Below are 23,881 nucleotides of genomic sequence, written 5' to 3' on the forward strand. Positions count from 1 at the left end.
TAACGGTTTATGCAAAGAGTTTTCCAGACAAAGTACTTTCAGTTTCAAAGGTTACTCAACTCAAAGCTCTACTTGTAATTTAAAAGTTGTACTGGACCCAAACGGTAGCCTAGCCGCGCTAGACCCAGCTCTTAAGACACAAGGGTCTAGGGCCGCTCGACAGGGAGGGAGGCGGGCTAAAAGGTTGTCTTTCAAATCACTCTGCAGCAATTGGGTAGGTATACAACCAATCAGCGCAACGAATAGGCTGACGGAGTTCCTAGAGCACCGGATTGTGGCTAAGTCCCATTAGCTTCCCAACCAGCGGAGCCAACTGGTATATTAAGGATTTGCCATATCCCGTCGGCATAAGTCCAAATACGTCTTTCTTCTCAATGAAACACTTCAGTGCCGTCCTTTGTTTATCTTTCAAGTTGAATTTTAGCTTCAAATCTTTAAGGGCTGTGGCCAAAGCCGGGTCCAAAGATAACCGTTTATTGTGCGCCGGTTGTTTCTGTCAGAATCGTCGCGCCTCTGTCGTCACTTAGTTACGCCCGCCTTCTGACTCTACACTTCATGGTGATTGGTCCGGCCAGTTTTAGGAGAATCCAGCCTCGAGCCTTATGGAGGGTAACTAGACCCACCCTGGCAGAGAATTAAATTTGTTGCCGTGGGTTGTCTAGCGTGGCTAGGCTACCCAAACGGCACTTTCTCTCAAGTTTTTTATTCATTGCACTTCTGGAAATACGACCAGAACAACCAGGGCTTCCTCTAGGTGGCAGTGGCGCATACTTTTATGTAAAACTGCCTTTGGAGGACCAGCTTTTTCCGACAAAGCATTAACGGAATACTATAAGCTCCTCTCTGAACTAAAGACCATGACAGATTTTAAAGATTTTTCCACAGAGACAAAAAAAAAGAATCTGGAGAAACAAAGCCTGTCAGCACCAACAGTCCCTACAATGACTTTCTTACCGTGTGAATGTGACAATGTGAGATCTTTTAGAATATGATGTACTCCTTTTTCTGCTTTTTCTGGCATCTTTGCGTGCTCCAGGGATTGTTTAACATTCTACATGGTCCCTGTCAAATAAACTAAGTAATGAAAAATAAATATAGATTTAAAAGTTCAAGATATTAAAGACAAAAACTACTCCTACTTTATGTTCAAGTATTTACAACTCCACCCAGACAGTACTCTTTAGTCAGCAAGGTTTAAATGTTTATTCCACCTAAAATACAACTTTGTGTTGTTTAACGTCCAAGAGTTGTATTTGAACAAATTGTGTATTTATGTACTCACCACCTAATAACAGATTGAACATAGTTTGTTTCTCACGCTTTGGCAGGTTAATCTTAACCATCCTGTCCAACCGAAGACATCAGAGCTGTTTTTAACGTTTCTCTCTTTAAATTGTGCAAAGTGCCATCAGATGACATGCTGGGAATTGTCTCTAAGTAAATAAAACTGAATTAAAGTCACAAGGGACAGACTTTTCTTAAAAATGTAAAAACTTTATTTGGCCGACAAAGACATCATTTAAAACAGGTAATGCCAGACAATCCCTGACGCTGCAGCATTAACATACAGAGCAAAATGAAAAGCTTCCAGTCTAATCACATCGTGTTCCAACATCAGTCTGAGGTTTTCCTCGTATCTGTACCGTATCGTCCTCATCACAGTGCTTCTTTCATCGACTGACTCCCAACAGATCGGGTTTCAGATGGATTTCCTACCGTCCAGCTCAGCTCAGTTCACCTTTAACTTGAATTCAACGAGCTTTAAAAAAGATTCTAAGAGAGAACACAGTTTGAAATGTCTTTGTTCAACAGCTGTTTCAGTTCAACCCACATATCTGGCTACTGAACCGTTTAATGCTTTTCCTTTGGTTGATTTTCTGAAGCTGCAGTTTACAGATGTGCCCTGAACGTCTCACAAGCATCAGTAGAAGCTACAAGTTGGCCATGCTCAGAGAAGCCTCTAGGCTCCCCTCGGTTACTGCAGCTCAGACAGAAAAGAGTTTGAAAACTGTGAAAAGATGTGTTCTTCTTGTAGATTTACCTGAAACAGTGATTTTACAAACAGATCTGCTGAATATCAGGCGCACCGGCGCGATGGATGAAAATGTTTAGTCTCAGTCTGACAGATTTTTGGTCGCATGCTGGAGTCATGAGTTGACAAACTGGGTTTTCAGAGCTTTTGAAATAGATCCAACAATGATGAACCTTAAAATTATTACCTCTAATGTGTCAAGAAAGTGGAATAAACCATAATTTTACTACAGGATTCCCACCAAAGTTGTTTATCCTGTAAAACTGTGACTCCAGCGGTAAACTGAAAAGTGCAACTTCGGCCACAGAGGCTTTTCTCTGAGGTAGAAACTGCAGCCGAGGAATTTAAATCGAACCAGAGGAAGAACTCCTGGGCTTCAGGTGATGGAAAACGGGTTAATATGAAGATCTGTAAGACTGTCGAATTACCAGAGCATTTTAAACAGACGGACACTAACAGATCTGCCTGAAAATTGTCAAAGCTGTGTTCACGTCACGTCAGAAGTACAGATCAGCCGAGAACACAAGCAGCCAACATGGAAAACTGTCAAGATGTAGTAGGTTATTTTAATCAATCACCCTCAGATGTTGTCTTGGTTCCACATGTTTAAAACTAAATACTGATAATCGACCTGTTTGTGGAACCTAACAGTCTTTTTGTAAACAGTTTTTGGTTTTGTCCTGATGACTAAGTGACTTGTTGGCCTCACATAGACCACAGTGGATTCATCTACTATCGTTCTACTATGGGGGGGAAATGCTGTGGATTTGCTTTAAACCAACTAGGTGGTGTTTTTACCCGGGATTTAGTGACAGTTTCCCCGCATAACAGTGATGGAGGAATTGTTTCGGTGGCATACAGGAAGTGGAAAAGTGTGAGGCACAGTGCAAATCCTCGTCAAACCAGACATTTCCTGCATGAAGGAAAGCTGCAGCGAATCAAAGAAAATCGTACCGACTCTTCAACCAATCGACTGGTCTCAGAGAAACAAAAAATCTTTCCACGGACCCCTGAGTGATTCTACCTGCAGCCTTGTCAGCCTACATGAATTCTAAATCAGCATAAAAGCTGGCATTTGGTATTTAATCAGTGGAACCTGGTTGCTTTCTACCGATTCCAATGCAAGAAGCTCTGAGGACTAAAACACAGATGAGTTAGCTGCTGGTTTCAGTTGTTCCAGCATGTCGGTTGTTGCGATACACAAACTGCTTTTGGCAGAGTTCAAACTGGACTTTTTGGCCATCAGAACAAGAGGCGGCTACAGTGATGACTTCTTTGGCATGTTGTTGGAGTCTACAGCACACGTGGAACACATCTACGTATTTCGTACCGACACAGGTTTCGGCCTGTTTCCATGTATGGAGGAGTCCAGTCGACTCTCGTGGTCTCGGGGAAATGATGAAACTGACTTAGAGCCTCAGTAGAAAGTACAACGCTGATGATTTCCAGTAAACGTTAAATAAGTTCAACCCAACAGTCTCCATCAGGTTGGACCAGGTCTAAGCTGTGGTGTCCACAGGTAGTTTGTGCCTCCCGCCGCAAAAAACAATGGATTCATCCTGGAAGGCAGCTGATGGTTTTCTCTTCATGAAAGTTACACCAGAGACTATTGAGCAGATCGACCAGCCGGACTACAAGGACACGTAGAAGTTATTGTCGTTTTTTGTAATGAAGCTGATTTTAATACGTGTCTGCAGCACCAGAGGCTCCACTTTCAGGACTGAAACTCTAAAACCCTTCGTTTGGAGACAGCGCCACCTCCTACAATGGATAATGAAGTGCACGACTACGTTATTCATTTGTTAAAGTTCTGAGGCTTGGCCCTATTCTTATGATAAATTATTCTCACAGTTTCTGGCACTTAACTCGTCCACCAGATTTTTAAAAAATCCCATACAAAATATACATTAAAACATAAACTTTGCGCTGTCTTTTGTTAGCGATTTGCCGTACAGTTGTGTTAAAAATACTCATTGAAATGAATGGGAAGTCGGCCTGACAACTGCCTAAACTTCTTTGAACCCCGTAGCTCCAACAGGTTTTACAGTAGAAACGTCATATGAAGTGTTTAACGGGTCACAAGGCTTTAGATGTTATTTGTCTAAATCCGTGTTTTGATATCTTTCACGGTTTTTAGAATTTTTTGAAAATCCTGAATTTTTCTTCAGCCAGAGTGGCTGACATCACTACATTTGGACCAAATAGATTCCACTCCACGTGAACAATTTATACCTAAAAATGTTGGAGTTTTTGTCAGTGCTTGAAAATATACCTGCAGTCCAAATCTGCTGAGTCACACTAAGCTGCTGCTGACGTTAAAAACATCCAGCGAAGTTCGTCAGTTTAAGTCACATTCAGCAACTTGTTCCCGTTTTCACACCAATGTTTCTGCTGTCATTTTTTATGGACGTCGCTAATTTATAACCAGGTAACAGACTCATCAGATTGTGCCTGTAATGAGCCAAGAGGTGGCGCTAGCAGAATGATAGCAGTGTTTTCTGAAAATTTGTAACTCCAAGCAAACTAAATTTCCTGAGATAAAAGTTACCTGCACTACCATTACCGTCCACCAGGTGGCAGAATAACCCAAACATGTAAATCTGACGTGACCTGAAGGCAACTTGAGCTGATGTTTTACTCCATCTGTTCTTGACTTCTTTCTCTTTTTTTCTTTTTTCTTTTTTAACCACAATAACAAAAAACAGCTTTTTTAAAAATGAGAGTGAAAAAAACAAAAACAATCACAAAGAAATATTAGCTAAAAGGTTTGTTCAGTAGTTCCGTCGAAATTTGGACCAAAACACTTGCGTCTCGCTGCGTCCATCGTTCCAGTTTCAGCTCCAATGAGTTAATTTGGCTGCAGCATGTTTTTGATCTGCTTGGAGGTAGCCTCATCGTTCAGATGTTTGGTCGTGTACCTGCAGGAGAGGAAAGGAAGTTTATTTTGAAAAGCTTGTTTCCTTCTGTGATGCTTGTTTGATGCTCCTGCAACAAAATATTAATGAGCGAACTTCAAACATTAGCCGATCATGCACCGAAAAAACATACAATAAATAAATACAAGATAAATTTTTGTTTAAAAATAAATAAATGAATAAATAAATTGAAAATCTGTCAAAATGGCAGAATACTATGAAGATGAAAAACCAAAACAAGTGAAAATAAAGACAAAGATCTATAAAATAAAGATATTAAGCTGATTTGAACCCAGTAAAACAACGTAATTAGCTGTCACTTTGTAAAAGAACAACCTACTACTTGTAAGATTAATGTTTTTTGATGTGGATATTATGTAGTTTTGACCTGTTTTTTATTTTATAGGCAACATGTAAATGGATATTTATTACAAACAGAAAATTATTACATTAATTTTACTACATATGTTTACCATCAATGATTTTTTTGTAATTTAACAAAGTGAGGAAAATCAGTAAATTATGAGTTATAAAAATCACATACTTAAAAAAATGTCCTTAATATGCATATTTTTTTCTTTCAAATTTCAGAAAATATCAAATAAATAAAACATGAAACAAGAATGTTGAAGCTGATTTCATGCAATGTTTAAATTTCTGCTCTGGAAGTTCATGGAAATAAATAAATAAATAATAAACACTCTTTTGCATATTTAAACAGAAAATGTCAGAAAACACGTAGTAAATAAAATAACTGATTTGTGTTAAAGTTTTAAATGTGTTCAGCTGCAGTGTTTTGCCTCAACTGTACATACAGCTGCAAAATAATCAGGATTGAAAAAAATCCCATTGCAAATGTTTTACATCTCATTTCAAACTACTAGAAATGTTTAATAATTCATCCATGAACGTTTGTGAGCAGGTTTTCGGACCTGAGAGCGTTGAGTAAACCCTCCACACTGCTGGGCGGCTGCTCCTTCAGCACCCTGATGCAGCCTTTCATCTGCAAACAGCCAAAAGAAATCAAAGGTTAAACTTCCTCTCTGGTCAGTGATTAAACCCATGATGTCGACCTCAGACTGCAGAAGTTTCAGGCTGAGTTAAAACCTTTAAAACCTCCTGTCAATCCGAGAAATCTGGTCCAGAACATCTGCTGATGTGAGGAGTCATCTGAGCTGCACCAAGAAAATAAAGCATGTTTGATAGGAAGTCAGATCTGGGAGGTTCTGATTATGAGCTACAGCGCTAAAAACATTAGATAACCCTCTGAAGCCCACAACCTACCACCATGTTTGAAAGGCTTTTTATTTAAAAAATACATTTCTGCAGTCAACAGCCGTGTGACATGCAGTTCTGAGAGGAAAAAACCCAAATCTAAGCTTAAAATTGTGATATTTCATCAAAATCTATTTATTATATATATCTAATCGAATGTTTTAAGACAAAGGAATTCCTTGGACATCTATTTCATGAGGCTGTTGTGTTGAAGAGAGACAAGACATGAAAAATTCTGATTTCTGCAATAAAATCTGTTTTGGAGCTTGACTGTCATCAGGTGAATAAACTGGTACAAAAAGGGAAGCCATATAAATAAAAAATGACTCATATTTTCTGTATGTTATTAACAGTTGTGGTTTAGTTGGATGTTTTGCTTTGATGCAGTATGTGAAGCAACTTCCTGTTTAAGATGGCGTCTGTGTTGGTACCAAATCATTCGACTGATAGAGGTTGAGCAACAAAACGTCGCTAATAAATGCAATTTTCCAAGTAAGACAATGCATAGGAGTCTGTTTGGAATATCGAATAATTTGGCAAAAACACGCCGTTAGCACCAGATTCTATGGAAAACAAAATCTAAACTTTCTGAGCTCCTCAGTTCAATTAAGAAGCCACGACCGACTCAGTTCAGATCAATAGTCAAAATGCAGAGGATTCAGATGAACTGCAGGCAGTGTTTCTACAGAGCAGAGAGGAAATAAAATCTACGAGATGAATCAAATAAATGCACCATGGCTCAGAAACAGAGAACAGAGGAGATACAATCAGCATGGTGAAACATCTTTCTACTGATGATGAACAGAGCAGAGAGGAGAAGACTGGAGAGGCCGGGAAAATGAAAATAGTTGAATATTTATAGTATGTAGAGACCAATCCACCACAAAAATGACACATAAAGACATCAATAAGACAGTTAATGACAAAAAAAGCACAAAAGAACAAAGAAAGGCATAAAAATGACAAATGACATATGCAAAACAAGTAAAATAAGACACAGAATGACAAAAACAGCATAAAAGAAGACACAAAATGATGCCAACAAGAGAGACAGAGGAAAATATAAGTGGATGAATAAAATAAATGCAGCATGGATCAGAAACAGTGAACAGAGGAGCAGGTTGTTGGAGATACATTCAGCATGGAGAAACAACGAAAAAGCACAAAGCAACAAAGGAAGACATAAAAATGACAAAAACAAGATTAAAAACAACTAAAGACACAAAATGACAAAAAAAACCATGCAAAACAACTAATATAGACACTAAATGACAGAAACAAGATGCACAACACGAAAACATGACACAAAACGGAGACAACAAGAGACACCGAGAAAAATTAAACACCTACTGGATCAATAAAATAAAAGCATCATGGCTCAAAAACGGTGAACAGAGGAGCAGGCTGTTGAGATGTAAACAGTAAATTATCTCTATTATGTAGAGACACATGAGCGCTTGGACAAATGTTGGATCCAACTTTTCCAGCTCTTTAAATTCAAAAAATCTAAGAATTTGTTGTTCAATTCATGTCATTCTAACTGTGTACAGACATTTCTGAGTTCTTTCTCCTTTATTCTGTTTCCGTAGAGATTCAGGACTTTAGACTGCAGTGAAAAATGAACCCACAGTGAAGAAAACTGACGCAAACATGTAAAAAACACCCAGAAACTCATTGGAGTTCAGGAGTTCAGATCTACTTCCTGTTACCACATGGAGTCCACCCATCAAACTAAAGATCAGCACACTTCCACTCGTGTCTCGTTAACAACGTACGTCTATGTTGGACGTCTTGACGAAGGCTCCGGCCGGGTGGACGTGGTCGTACAGGATGATGACGCCGACCATCACACGGAGGCAGAACAACACCGTCTCCTCACTGGCGAACCGACTGCGATACTCACTGCACAAACACAAAAACCACACAATAAAAACAGACAGTCGTGACGCAGGTCGGTGCTGAAGGGTGGACGATGACGATGCGTTCAGGAACACGGCAGGACTCACGGCGTCTCCAGCATCACTTTACACACGCTGGCCATCGTGCTCAGGCAGTCCGTCGTGTTCTCAATCGGCAAGTCTGGATTCTGGACGACGACAATAAAGTTTCAGCCAAAAACAAACAAATATGAAACGTCAAAGTGTCATTCATTTTAGAAAACCACACCAACCAGAGACATTCTGACATCCTGGAACCTGCAGTTTACTGTAAAATGTACCGACGCTGCCCTCTGCTGGTGCTTCATGAAACAACAGTCTAATGTTCTGCCAAAAATGTTCATTACACCCAAAATATAGAGTTTTAAATAACCTCTGCACGAACTTTAAATGAGAAGACAGCTATGTTTCCTGTTTGTTTCTCAGTTATATCTTCTTTTTTTAAATGAACAGAATTAAAGCGAGTCACTGCATCAAACTTCTCCTGACATTAGGACAGTTACTCTTTGTATTACAGGTTTTCTGGAGTTTTATGTCTGTCTATGCTAATGAGGCATCATCTAATTAAATATGTCCTAATTTGCAGAAACTTTCAAAAAGTCAATCTGTACCGTAAAACAAATCCAGCTCCAGATTCACTTTCATTTTGTTGACATGTCAGAGTAATGATGATTCAGATCAGACTGAAGGAATAAAACTGGAGAGTGTGTTGGATGTAAGAGCTGCTGGACTGGAGAGTTTAGTCAAAACTCAACTTTAAGAGATATGTTTAGTAAGATTACATATACTAGTTTATTGCAGAACATTATTCTAACCAACAGTTCTCACCATGAAAAGCCTCCAGTTGATTCTTCTTGCGTCATAAATGTTGTGAAATCTTACATTTCCAGGTGCAAATAATGTATTTTTTCATTGAATGTGACTGAATTTGTATAAATGTCCAGTTAAAGTGTTGTAAACTTAACATATAACTTTATATTTGGCTGTTTTTTTGCCATTAGTCTAAAAGAAGACGTGATGAAGCCAAACAGCCTATACACACGTGGACAAAATTGTTGGTACCCCTCAGTTAAAGAAGGAAAAACCCACAATTCTCACTGAAATCACTTGAAACTCACAAAAGTAACAATAAATAAAAATTTATTGAAAATTAAATAATCAAAAACAGCCATCACTTTTGAATTGTTGATTAACATAATTATTAAAAAAAACAAACTAATGAAACAGGCCTGGACAAAAATGATGGTACCTCTATAAAAGATTGAAAACTATTTGACCGGAGTGACATGATTAACTCAGGTGTGTCATTTAATTGACATCACAGGTGTTTCCAAACTCATAATCAGTCAGTCTGCCTATTTAAAGGGAGACAAGTAGTCACCCTGCTGTTTGGTGAAAAGGTGTGTACCACACTGAACATGGACAACAGAAAGCGAAGGAGAGAATTGTCCCAGGACATCCGAAAAAAAATTATAGACAAACATCTTAAAGGTAAAGGCTATAAGACCATCTCTAAACAGCTTGAAGTTCCTGTGACAACAGTGGCTCATATTATTCAGAAGTTCAAGACCCACGGGACAGTAGCCAACCTCCCTGGACGTGGCCGCAAGAGGAAAATTGATGACAAATTGAAGAGACGGATCGTTGGAATTGTATCCAAAGAGCCCAGAGCAACCTCCAAAGAAATTAAAGGTGAACTCCAAGGCCAAGGTACATCAGTGTCAGATCGCACCATTCGTCGTTGTTTGAGCCAAAGTGGACTTCATGGGAGACGACCAAGGAGGACACCACTGCTGAAAAAAACTCATAAAAAAGCCAGACTGGAATTTGCAAAAATGCATGTTGACAAGCCACAAAGCTTCTGGGAGAATGTCCTTTGGACAGATGAGACCAAACTGGAGCTTTTTGGTAAGGCACATCAACTCTATGTTCATAGACTCAAAAACCAAGCATACGAAGAAAAGAACACTGTCCCTACGGTGAAACATGGAGGAGGCTCAGTAATGTTTTGGGGCTGCTTTGCTGCATCTGGCACAGGGTGTCTTGAAAGTGTGCAAGGTACGATGAAATCTGAAGACTATCAAGGCATTCTGGAGAGAAATGTGCTGCCTAGTGTCAGAAAGCTTGGTCTCAGTCGCAGGTCATGGGTCTTCCAACAGGACAACGATCCAAAACACACAGCCAAAAACACCCAAGAATGGCTGAGAGAAAAGCGTTGGACTATTCTAAAGTGGCCTTCTATGAGCCCAGATCTGAATCCCATTGAACATATGTGGAAGGAGCTGAAACATGCCATTTGGAGAAGACACCCATCAAACCTGAGACAACTGGAGCTGTTTGCTCATGAGGAGTGGGCCAAAATACCTGTTGACAGCTGCAGAACGCTCATTGACAAATACAGAAATCGTTTAATTGCAGTGATTGCCTCAAAAGGTTGTGCAACAAAATATTAAGTTATGGGTACCATCATTTTTGTCCAGCCCTATTTCATTAGTTTGTTTTTTTAAATAATTATGTTAATCAACAATTCAAAAGTGATGGCTGATTTTGATTATTTAATTTTCAATAAATTTTTATTTATTGTTATTTTTGTGAGTTTCAAGTGATTTCAGTGAGAATTGTGGGTTTTTCCTTCTTTAACTGAGGGGTACCAACAATTTTGTCCACGTGTGTAAGTCTGTAGAAGCGGTACTGTAGCACGAAGCTGTTGTACTTTGAGTATTTTCTTTCTACTTCTCCACCAAAACTGCATTTCAGAGGGAAACATTGCACCTTCTGCTCTACTTCTGCTATGTCAGCTTTAGTTAAATAGTCGTCATTTTCTAAAAAAAAAAAAATAGTCGTCATTTTCTAACATATCTATGAATTAAACACATGAACAGAGTGATGAATTTATCAGTGAATAATGTTGGTGATTGTTTGTTTCACTCATTTTTTTGTTGTAATTTTGACATCTGGATTATTTAGTTGGATTAGGTTCATTTTGTCGTTATGTACTATACGAAACTATTGCTTATTATTGTCGGTTTAAATAAGCAATAGTTTCGTACCTGGATTATTTGTTCTATAAACAAAGCAACGTGAAGATGTAACTTTGGATAACTGTGATAACATTTCTCACTATATTCTTCTGAATTTTTAACAAACGAAACAATCTATTGATTAATAAAAAATAAAGTTTAAATCACATAAAGTCATGAGTAGTAATGATTTAATGAAACACTTTCTGCACCATCTCCTTCAACTTTCATAAACATTGCCAGAGCAGGACTTCTTTTTATCTCTTTTTTTGGAATGATCTGAAAACTTTCCGACATGCTGACCACCTTAAACATCATGTAACTGTGACTCACATCTGAGACGAACTTTGACGTGGCGTCGCTTAACGTCTTCAGCATCGGCGTGGCGCTGGCGTAAAACAGAGACATCCGATTGGCCAGCTCGTTGTTGACCTCATTTCCTGTGTTTGCCTTGAAAAAACAAATAAAAAATGACCACCTTAAATTCACTACATTAAAAATACAGGCGAGCAGCCTACCCTTCATTTCTGACATTCAAATCCTTTATTTTTCCAATTCTTTGTTTGTCCACCTTTATTTTTCGTGACAGACTCTAATGGAGGATACCAAATTTCTGAAAAACTGTTTTTTATCTGCTCTTTGATAGTGGGGTTGTGGTTTCTGTTTTAAACACTCCTGTGTGATCATGTTCTGTGGATGTTTTAAAGCTGGGATATTTCTCGTCTTCAGTCTTCTGCAGGCTGGGACTCATCTATCAGACAGCATCTTGGCATCTTACAGCTGGATTCACTTTTGTTGTTGTTTCTACTTTGGGGACTCAGTTTTCAATGCAGTATTTCTGAAGTTGCTGTGTTTGATTTTTAATAAGAGGAAACACACGAGTCGACAGATGATGGAATTCAGAATGAGTTTTTCTCAGGATTTTGACGTTTTACATTCTCATGTTTAATCTCACCATTCTAGATTAAAAAGGTCAGAATATATTGTTTACATGGACCTTAGTCCTTCTGTGTAGTTCTCGATAGTTCACTGCATCTGAAAAAATGCCCTAAACCTTTCTGTTGGGTCGTTTTCCATCCTTTTTCTGATCACATTTACCAATCTGACCTGTTTCTACATCTCTGCTGTGAGCAGTGTGTTGGTGACTTACAGACAGGTTGTTGATTCTCATGCGGCTGATGGTCCGGCGGTAGTAGCTGAAGTCATTCTGGATTGCCGGGTTTGTCATCTGAAACACAGAAGATAAAGAGGACGGTGGTGAGCAGCTGGAGAGCAGGTGAGGACAGCTGGAGATGAAGACGAGGTGAGGAGCAGCTCAGTCAGACCTTGAGTTCATCGAAGCGCAGCGTGAAGTGAAGGATGTGGGCGAACTGACGAGCCAGAGCCTGTTTCTGCTCCAGGTGTTGAGTCGGAGTCGAGCTGGAGCTGGTGAGGACGTCCAGGAGACACTGCAGGCTGGACTCTGGTGGGATACAGGAAAGCGTCTTTAAAATACATCAAATAGCAGACCAAAAGGTAAGAAACACGTCAACTTACTGTCATTTTACACTCTGGATATGTTCAGGTGACCACTTCTAACTCCACACACCACTAACAAGGTTTAGAATTGGACTAAATCTGTACATTTTATGGTGTCAGAGAGTCTGTTGGATTCTGGTTGCCAGAGGTGCACCCCAATTGTTTCAGAACACAACTGTATATGAAAACAAACCTTTAGAAAATACACTGGTGAAGGTTAAACCAGTGTTTCCAAAGATTTTGCCTCCAACAAGTCATCAGCATGAAGGTGTTTACTGCTATATATTATGGTCTGTTCTCAGAATAACAGATGCCCCATTAGACAGTAGGAAAGACAACATCAATAGTTTCAACATGACTGTTATTTCCTCTCTAAACATCTCAGATACATTCAACTCAAGTAAAAATACATTTGTGGAAAGGTGAGCCTTTAGAGTGCCCTGATGTTTAGGAGCCACTGGATGAAACTGACTGTGCTGTACACCGATCAACCCAACCTTTAAAACCACTGACAGGTGAAGAGATGAATGATCTGCTAGAATGGCTCCAATCGGTGGGTGGAACATATTAGGTAGCAGATGAACAAGTCGGTTCTTGAAGATGAAGCAAGAAAAATGTGCAGTGAGAAGATCTAAGAGACTTTTACAAACTGTGAGGGTAGATGAGGGGGTCCAACCCGGTCTCACGGGGATTCGTGAAACTGTCACGTAAATTTTTGTTTCGGTTTACGTGCGCACCAACACGATTTCGTCATGTTTTTCGTGCCGCTCACCACGAAATGTTTTTCGTGTTGCTCACAACGAAACCCGCTGTAGTAATCACATCTGAAAGTGGTTTATACCGGCGGACTCATGGCGATCTCAGCTGTCCATCGGCGTATACTGTTTGTGTGATCGCGTTTGCGGCCGGACATTCTTTAAATTCCTATGCAAATTGGTAAGTGTACCACCGGGTTATGGTTATGGTTAGGTTATGGTTATGATTAGGGACGATGTCATGCAAAATATAGCGTTGGATTCGCCACGGTTTTACATTAAAAATATAATATACACATTCGTTTGAAATACGTTCTGAGTGGCACGAAAAGTCCGTCGTTAAAAATACATTGGTGCGCATTTCGTGGTGAGCGGCACGAAAAACATGATGAAATCGTGTTGGTGCGCACGAAACCGAAACAAAAATTTACGTGACAGTTTCACGAACCCTCGTGAGATCGGGCTGGGGGGTCAGAAGCACCCTAAAACAGCAGCTGTGGTGGGGTGTTCCTGGTATGCAGAAATTAGAAACCACCAGAAGGAGAAAGAACAACCGGTGAACCACAGACAGGGCCGTGGACACCCAAGGCTCAGAGAGACAGTCATGGGGATTCAAGGTTGGATGATTTGAAGAGCTACTGAAGCACAAACTGCTGAAGTTCTTAAACATACACACGTGGACAAAATTGTTGGTACCCCTCAGTTAAAGAAGGAAAAACCCACAATTCTCACTGAAATCACTTGAAAATCACAAAAGTAACAATAAATAAAAATTTATTGAAAATTAAATAATCAAAATCAGCCATCACTTTTGAATTGTTGATTAACATAATTATTTTAAAAAACAAACTAATGAAATAGGGCTGGACAAAAATGATGGTACCCATAACTTAATATTTTGTTGCACAACCTTTTGAGGCAATCACTGCAATTAAACGATTTCTGTATTTGTCAATGAGCGTTCTGCAGCTGTCAACAGGTATTTTGGCCCACTCCTCATGAGCAAACAGCTCCAGTTGTCTCAGGTTTGATGGGTGTCTTCTCCAAATGGCATGTTTCAGCTCCTTCCACATATGTTCAATGGGATTCAGATCTGGGCTCATAGAAGGCCACTTTAGAATAGTCCAACGCTTTTCTCTCAGCCATTCTTGGGTGTTTTTGGCTGTGTGTTTTGGATCGTTGTCCTGTTGGAAGACCCATGACCTGCGACTGAGACCAAGCTTTCTGACACTAGGCAGCACATTTCTCTCCAGAATGCCTTGATAGTCTTCAGATTTCATCATACCTTGCACACTTTCAAGACACCCTGTGCCAGATGCAGCAAAGCAGCCCCAAAACATTACTGAGCCTCCTCCATGTTTCACCGTAGGGACAGTGTTCTTTTCTTCGCATGCTTGGTTTTTGAGTCTATGAACATAGAGTTGATGTGCCTTACCAAAAAGCTCCAGTTTGGTCTCATCTGTCCAAAGGACATTCTCCCAGAAGCTTTGTGGCTTGTCAACATGCATTTTTGCAAATTCCAGTCTGGCTTTTTTATGACTTTTTTTCAGCAGTGGTGTCCTCCTTGGTCGTCTCCCATGAGTCCACTTTGGCTCAAACAACGACGAATGGTGCGATCTGACACTGATGTACCTTGGCCTTGGAGTTCACCTTTAATTTCTTTGGAGGTTGCTCTGGGCTCTTTGGATACAATTCCAACGATCCGTCTCTTCAATTTGTCATCAATTTTCCTCTTGCGGCCACGTCCAGGGAGGTTGGCTACTGTCCCGTGGGTCTTGAACTTCTGAATAATATGAGCCACTGTTGTCACAGGAACTTCAAGCTGTTTAGAGATGGTCTTATAGCCTTTACCTTTAAGATGTTTGTCTATCATTTTTTTTCGGATGTCCTGGGACAATTCTATCCTTCGCTTTCTGTTGTCCATGTTCAGTGTGGTACACACCTTTTCACCAAACAGCAGGGTGACTACTTGTCTCCCTTTAAATAGGCAGACTGACTGATTATGAGTTTGGAAACACCTGTGATGTCAATTAAATGACACACCTGAGTTAATCATGTCACTCTGGTCAAATAGTTTTCAATCTTTTATAGAGGTACCATCATTTTTGTCCAGGCCTGTTTCATTAGTTTGTTTTTTTTAAATAATTATGTTAATCAACAATTCAAAAGTAATGGCTGTTTTTGATTATTTAATTTTCAATAAATTTTTATTTATTGTTACTTTTGTGAGTTTCAAGTGATTTCAGTGAGAATTGTGGGTTTTTCCTTCTTTAACTGAGGGGTACCAACAATTTTGTCCACGTGTGTACAGAAAAAAAAGCTCCTACAATAAACAAATGAGCTTCACAACTGGACTATTAATGAACAGAAGAAGGTATCTTGGTCCGATGAATCGTGTTTTCTTCTCCATCGTGTGGATGGCCAGTTGTGTTATTTGGGGATAAGTGGCAGCAGGAAGATTCTCTGAACAATATTCTGCTGGGAAACCTTTAATCATGCTTTCATGGGACCTCCTCCAACCCCAAACAAAAAATAGCCCCAATGATGCTACTGTGTGTAAAATCTCTTGTTGAGTAACATGTGGTAAACAACAGGTTGTATCTAAACCCAAAACTAGATCCTCGTCTGAACTATCTCAGTCGTTTTGGAGCCAAAACTTTGATCGAAATGAGCACAGAGTAAAAACAGCGAGTGAAACCAAAAAAACAAATGAGACTAAATGTCCTGAAGTTCAACTGACACACCCTCCATCTGCCCCTTCAACCTCCCAATACAGACATCTGTTCCTCTTTGTAGACGCATAATCACAGGTCAGCAGGATGTCCCAATAGTTCTCTACAACATCTACAGCTGATCCAAAACACTGCAACCAGAGTACTGACGGGAGTTAGCAAGAGAGATCATATTTCTCCTCTACTGGTTTCTCTTCATTGGCTTCCTGCATAATCTAGAATAAAATTCAAACTCATTCTTCTGACATATAAAGCTCTTAACGACCAACCTCCATCATATCTTAAAGACCTGATAGTACCGAGGCTTCTTCCCTGTTAAAAGGATGCTTTTCTTGCCACTGTCGCCTTAGGGCTGCTCTGGGGGTTCAGGCATACGGGTTCTGTAAACAATTTGAACTATAATTGGTGCTATATAAATAAAATCTAATTGAATTGAATTCTGCTATCACCAAATGAGGTGACAACAGCCCAGTGATCCTACTAGAATGTAGAGGAGGCCTCTACTGGCTCATATGTACGAGAATGATTAGCGGTGATGGATGGAAGGATGTGGTCTGCAGCTACGTTAAAGAACACCTTCCTAAACCAAATCCACCCTTCATGGCAGCAGCACTCCCTGGTGGCATCTTTCAGCAGGATAATGCTCCTAGCAACACGGCAAACACTGTTCAGGAATGGTTTGAGGAACTTGAGGAAATTGTTCAAGGCGTTGACTCGACCTTTAAATTCCCCAGATCTTAAGAGGGTTAGGTATCTATGAGATATTCTGCAAAAAACATAGGATCCATGGAGACCACAACTCACAACTTCCAGGACTCAAGGCATCTGCTGGTAACATCGTGGTGTCTTAAACCACAGATAACCTTCACAGGTTCATAGAATCCACACTAAACTGATCAGAGGGCAAGAAGGCGACTTGGAGAATATTAAGCCGGTGGATTTAATGGTGGCTGATCAATGCACATTTGTATTTTTGAATGGATGGATAGATGTACGGATGGATGGATGTACGGATGGACGGACGGATAGATAGACGGATGCATGGATGGACGGACGGACGGATGGATGGATGGATGGATGGATGTACGGATGGATGGATGTACAGATGGACGGACGGATAGATAGACGGATGCATGGATGGACGGACGGATGGATGGATGGATGGATGGATGGATGGATGGATGGATGGATGGATGGATGGATGGATGGATGTACGGATGGATGGATGTATGGATGGACGGACGGATGGATGGATGTATGGATGGGTGGATGTCCTACCGAGCTTCTGGGAGAACTCGTAGAAGGTTTTGAGTTTAGCAACCAGAGGAACCACAGCTGACCAGGCCTTCTCCTGAACACCCTCCACTCCAGGACTCTGGATCGCCTGAAAACACAAACACAGAGAAAAAACTGAACTGATCAGACGCCGTTTAACAGCGAAAGCCTGAAGACGACATAAAGAAAACAGCAGAGATCAAATGAAATTTAAAGAAACATGAGATTTTCTGATATTTTTTTTTTTGCCAGAATCGTCCTGTTGACTTCACCCCATAATTTCAAATGTACAGATTATACTCATAGACTGGATGTAGAAACCATGATGTCATTCATCAGCTCCATCAGTGGCAAGTTTTGGTTCTGATTCTTCATTTTATGAAACCATAAATAATGAACTGTTGGATCAAACTTGAGGACACTGTGCTAACACATATTCTAACTTTATCATCCATTATCTTCCAAAAGGAACCAGAATTTACAAAATGAACACCATGCTGTATTGAAGAAGACCTGAAACTACAGATTGAGTCCAATAATTTGTCAGAAAAATATCTAATGAGGGAATAAATCATGTAAGAAGTAAGCTCATTTTCTCAAAGACGTCTATACGTCCAGAGTCCTCCCCTGCTGGCTGCTAGAAAGAATGCAGGTTTTAGGCTTCACCTTCAGACTCGTCTTATTTTTTTTAGGTAAATCTGTGATTCCACACTGCCAGAGTCAGTTTTTCTTCTTCATCATTCTATGCAGTTCACCATTTCAGTTTTTAATAGCAGCTCCTGGTGAAAGTGAACTGTAAAACTCAAAGAGAACGTGTTAGGTTGGACCCAGCAAGATTTCAGTTTCATATATAAATACAGTGGTTTTGATCTGTACCTGGTTTAATGTGGTCTGAATGGGGGGGAAGCAGGGAAAGCTCTTTTTTGCATCTTCACAAACAATGAAGAATGAAGGCTACACACATTAGAAAGTGGGTTTCAGTCAGCATTAATGGTTTATTTAAACTGTCTAACCCGGTTCTACATGAATAAAATGTGGCGAGTAGGTCGCTCAGTGCTGTGAATTAAGTTTCATGTATTTTTCTCTTAAAGGGGAAGTTCGGTTTTTTTTCAACCTAGGGTCTGTTTTCATATGTCATTTCATACATGTGAGTGATGGACAAATGAATTTTCGACATAGCTCCAGTATTTAGCCAGGCAGGCAGCTTAGCAGCTCAGCTAGCAGCTCGGCTAGCGAAAAGTATGGGGCAGCTGGCCCCCCGCGTCAAAATCCGCCCTAACGTGCTTTTTTCCCCACACTGACCGGCTCAGATAGTCTCAACGAGTGTCCCACAACATACTAGAGATGAGAAGTGAACGAAAACCTCCACATTACCTGCCGATCGCTTTTGTTGTGGTCTGTATCCAAATCTCAGGACGCTAGAAAGCAAATCTCGTTCCGAAATTGCGCGATAGCTCGCGCCAGCACCGGGGTTTTGCCGCAAGCTATTGTGTGATTTCGCGAGCTATTGCGTGATTTCGGAACGAGATTTGCTTTCGAACAAACGAAGTTCCCCTTTAACTGCCAAATTAGAATGTCATTATAAGATTGGAATTTGTGTCTCTTTCACCTGACAGAGAATCTCACATCTGGAAACCTGAGATCTAACAATCCCGCCAATCAGTGTCACGAAGAAAAGAAAAGAAGACGCCCAAACTGCCGCCAACTGTGGTACCATCGGTCTGTTGTACGTTATCTTGTAATCATGAGATGGAGTGACATGAATGACTCCACCTCTGTGTATAGTCCATCCTGTTACCTGTCGGATCTCCTCTCCAGCTCCTCTGTAGGCCTGCAGGTCGTCCAGGATGACCCGAGCCTCCGTCAGCACCTGGTTCACCTTCTCCCACACCTCCGTCTCCGACTGGGAGGGCTGAGCGTCTGAAAAAACACAAGAGCAAAGGTTAGAACCAGCCGGTGTCGTTAAACACACAGATTCTGTCTGTCCATGAGTCTTACTCTCAAAGTCCAGGAAGAAGTTTCCTCCGTTGTTGTCGATGTCTCTGGTCAACACCTTGATCAGGTTCCCCATGCTGCACACACAGTTCAGACAGTGTTAGCGTTGTATAGTTTATGGGTGGTTTTTGTTTGATCCAGTCACATTTTCCTCTGTGCGGGCTCATTTTTCACTGCAATGCAAAGTCCTGAACCTCCATGGAAACAGAATAATCACGAAGAAGAGCTCAGAAATGTCCTCTCACATGCTTCAGGTGCTGCAATTTGTAAAAAGTTGAATTAGCTGACAAAAATTCCTTTTTTCAAATTCCCACAGGGGTTACAAGTACTGGAAAAGAAATGAGAACTCTCCACAGTTAAGGTATTTTACTACTTATAGTTTTGCAGTTAAGCCGAAAAAACTCTGACTTTTGTCATGTGAGCTGAGACGGAAGTAACTTATTTGTAGCACCAAGCAGAGCATTTTGTTTTGAGTTGAAAAATAGAATCAGCATGTGTACATTTTTAATAAACTGCTCAGTGTGATAAAACTGTGGTGTTTTGTGTAAACACTGCCTGCAGCTCGTCTGAAAACTCCCTGACATTTTGCTGAATCATTCATAGCATCTCAGAATTAGAGTCTGGTTAAAGCAAACCGTTCATTTTTGGTGGATTTTTAAACGAGACGTGTAGAATAGAGCGACTTTGATCGAATATCTGAATCTGAAGCTTTGAGCTGCACACCACACATGGTTCTGTTCTCAAAGTTTCTGAATCTGATGTGGGCGACGTTCCCTGGAGGTTCCTCTAATGTTCCCTGAATAATGTTCCTGTTTTCTGGGATTGTTATTTGGTGCATATATCTGCAGTTCACAGCAGTGTTTGTATTTATAAAAGATGAAAATGGAATTCCCAGCAGGAAACATGTTGATGACAGTGGAAAGGCAATGAAAAGGTTTATTATTGGAAAGTGTAGCTGCAGCATAAAACAGCAAACCTCATATTCTACTGCAAAGTCCTTTAATCCATTATAGTGCATACTTATTTAGTTGTGACGACAGCTGCAAGTATTTGACTGTAAATCCACATTATAGATTGGAACGCGGTAACACACACTGTAAACAATGTAGTAAAACACTGTAACTGCTGTACTTTTACACATATATTGGTCACAGCGTCGTGTACATGAGAGGAAAGTGGAGTTTGTCGTACATCAGGACGGTGACTCTGTGCTGCAAACGAGTGAAAGCTTAAAATAACGCGGTGTTGCTACAGACTGACGGCTGCGAGCTGAACTGGAAGCAGCGCCTTCGTGTTAAAAACAGCGAAAAGGGGAAGTGATGAAGTCTCTGAAAGTTTGGCCTAAATTTAAAGCAGAGGAAGTAACGCAGACTGAGCTCAGGTCAGGTAAGAAGCCGAGCAGAAAACAGATCTGAAGTGAAACTGCGACACCACAGCGCCGAACACAAAGCGGCAAAAACTGTGAAACAAACATCATGAAACGCTCAGAGACGTTCTCACGATAACAAAATGTCACAATCAGACGTTTAAAAACAGATCCTCACAACTCTAAGGCTTTCTAAACTCTCATTTTAGTGGATTTTCACCAACTTCTTGTCTTTAACCCTCTAAACTCCAAACAGGTCCTCTGTGTTTTATGCTCCTCACACATTATTCCTCACTGCACTCTAAAGTCCTAGACCTCTATGGAAACAGAAAAACCTTGAAGAAAGAGACAGAAGTCTGAAATGTCTTTAAAAAAGTGGATTCTTTTTGCATTATTTAATTTACAAAAGTTAAAAAACCTGAATCAGCATGTGTACCATTTTTTAATTGCTCAATTTGGTGAAAAAGATGGTGTTTTTTCTAAAAACACTGCCTGCAGTTCATCTGAAAACTCCCTGAATTTTTGTCACATGACTCTTGTTCACAGCTGAGTCATTCAAGGCGTCTCAACTGGGACTAGAAGCGCAGAATTATTAGTTTTTTACAGAATCTAGTTAAAGCAAACTGTTCATTTTTGGTGATTTTTTAAAAATATGAGTCATATAAAATAAAATAAAGAGATTCTGATGAAATCTCGGGCTGCACAGTGACGTAGTGGTTAGCACTTTGGCCTTGCAGCAAGAAGATCCCCGGTTCATATTCCAGACCTAGGCCTGGGATCTTTCTGCATGGAGTTTGCATGTTCTCCTTGTGCATGCGTGGGTTTTCTCCGGGTACTCCGGCTTCCTCCCACAGTCCAAAAACATGCTGAGGTTAATTGGTTACTCTAAATTGTCCGTAGGTGTGAATGTGAGTGTGATTGTGTGTCTGTATATGTAGCCCTGTGACAGACTGGTGACCTGTCCAGGGTGTCCCCTGCCTTCACCTGAGTCAGCTGGGATAGACTCCAGCACCCCCCATGACCCTAGTGAGGAGAAAGCGGTGTATAGAGAATGGATGGATGGATGGATGATGAAATCTCCTAATTTTAAGCCTTATTCTACTTACTTTTCCTGATGGAACAACATGTCACACAATTGAAAATCTGATGATCCTTTCTGTTTTTACAGTCTGGCTAATAAATGGTGTCACTTCGGCAATTGTTTGAAAGGAAATACGGCTTTGAAACCCACCAGCATGCTTTGGGTTTGGAGTGTTACAGAATTCTGAATAGAAATCTACTGGGAAAATTCTGTAACAACAACAATGCTGTTTCTGACTGATAAATGGGATCATTTTTGACCATTTTTTGAACATCATAACATACCTTTCAAAGCTGCTGGTGGGTTTTAAGGTCCAGACTGAATTTCTATACATGCACGGTTTCCTCGTTAAAGCAAGGAGCTGCCAAGAAGTCAAAACCAATGTTACTTTGACAGGGAGAAAGCCCATCCTTCACTATGCAAACCACTTCATTCAATGTAAACAGATAGAAAAATCTCCTTTAAGACACACAACAGGATGACTCGATGCAACGTGGCTGCAAAGAGACACAAAACAATCACAAAAAAGTTTTCAAAAATAGATGCAAAATGAACACAAGTAAATGCAAAATCAATGGAAAGAGTCACAAAATGACCAGAAAGAGCAAAAAGCTGACTCAAAAAGACACAAAATTAAAACAAAAAATCCTTAATTAAACACAAACAGACACAAAAATCCCCTCTTGTGAATACAAAATGCTTCCTAGATGTAAAAATTACTGCAAAATGAAGCAAAAGAACCAAAAGAAAAACTGATGAGAAATGACCAGAAAGAGATTAAAAGTGAAACAAAACTACAGAAAGGAGGAACAAAATCACTTAAAACACATTCAGGGCAACGGATACAAACAACTATAAAGACACTAAAGCAAAAACAAAAAGAGGCACAACTCAGCCTCAGAGAAACACAACCAAATACGAGCAAAAGACGTCTACATGTTGTTTTCTGTTCATACACAGAAATGCAGCTGAAAAATGTAAGAAATTAAATTACAATTTAGTCTTTTTACATATAAAGTGACTTTAAACCAACACGTCCTTCAAAGTCTGTTTTTAGCTGAAAATATTCACACATTTTTAGGACACAAATGAGAGAAAAGTGTGTGAAAGCTCCGCATTTCTTCTGTTTTCTTAATAAAGTCCAGACAGTTGGAGAGACTAAAACTGAGAAATGAACCGTTCCAATTTTAGATATTTTACTGTCAGCTCAGCGGCTGTTTAAAAAGATCTTCCTCTACTAATAACTGACCTCCTGAAATGTAAAGTTGCTTTAAGGAACATGTGGTTTGCACAAAGAGGTTTTCTGTGGGACTGTTACATCCAGACGGTTTGAAGCAGCAACTTTCATTAAAGATTTATCTGCAGATTATTCTGTTAGTTTAAAAAACTTCCCAATTTCTCTGATATTTCTTCCAGTATTAGCAAAAATCTAAAAGAAAAATGATCACATTGGTTAAACCAGCAACTGTTTGGTGTCAGAACATACTAAATGATAAATTATTAATTAGAAAAATCTGTCTTTTGGTGGTCTGACTGATTAATCGACTGTTTCTGTGTTGAAGCTGCTTCAGATGGAGACGTTCATTTGGTTTCTCTTTTAACAGCTGTTTACTTGTTTCCCTCTTAAATGTGGCAGAAGTTTAACCAAGCGGTAGAAAATGAAAATAAACAAGCAAACCATCTTAAAACGTGATCGAGTAAAGGTACTTATCTGACACTTATTCACACAAAAACATTAATTCCGTTCTCCTGCACATACACCCCCTGTAAAAAGTTTTGAGACACTTTCTCATTCAAATAAATTAGAACCTGTCTCAAAACTTTTGACAGGGGGTGTATAAAAGCATTTTCTGATCCTTTTTATCTGATTTCATTCCACTTAACTGGATTTTTTATTTATGATTGCATCATCATTGGTCAGCTGGCAGTCACATTAGTAAAGCAGATTTAGCTGAATCAATTAGAAGCATTTAAGTTTCA

At 39.9% G+C, this 23,881-nt stretch overlaps 1 protein-coding gene across 1 annotated transcript in view; it reads right to left on the reverse strand.

Annotated features, from left to right (window-relative positions):
- Positions 1-1,473: 1,473 nt before the first annotated feature.
- LOC110968722 (CYFIP-related Rac1 interactor B-like) overlaps positions 1,474-23,881 on the reverse strand; it is a 28,175-nt gene continuing 5,767 nt past the window's right edge. Inside the window, exons 2-11 of the mRNA XM_022218677.2 lie at positions 19,458-19,531; positions 19,258-19,379; positions 17,463-17,568; positions 12,505-12,641; positions 12,330-12,407; positions 11,513-11,629; positions 8,229-8,308; positions 7,998-8,124; positions 5,880-5,950; positions 1,474-4,950 (exon numbers count right to left, since the gene is read on the reverse strand). Of these exons, the coding sequence (XP_022074369.2) occupies positions 4,881-4,950; positions 5,880-5,950; positions 7,998-8,124; positions 8,229-8,308; positions 11,513-11,629; positions 12,330-12,407; positions 12,505-12,641; positions 17,463-17,568; positions 19,258-19,379; positions 19,458-19,530 (981 nt within the window). The 5' untranslated portion in view covers position 19,531 and the 3' untranslated portion in view covers positions 1,474-4,880. The remainder of the gene's footprint in view (positions 4,951-5,879; positions 5,951-7,997; positions 8,125-8,228; positions 8,309-11,512; positions 11,630-12,329; positions 12,408-12,504; positions 12,642-17,462; positions 17,569-19,257; positions 19,380-19,457; positions 19,532-23,881) is intronic.

Source organism: Acanthochromis polyacanthus, chromosome 9, assembly GCF_021347895.1.
Source record: "Acanthochromis polyacanthus isolate Apoly-LR-REF ecotype Palm Island chromosome 9, KAUST_Apoly_ChrSc, whole genome shotgun sequence".
Lineage (NCBI taxonomy): Eukaryota > Metazoa > Chordata > Actinopteri > Pomacentridae > Acanthochromis > Acanthochromis polyacanthus.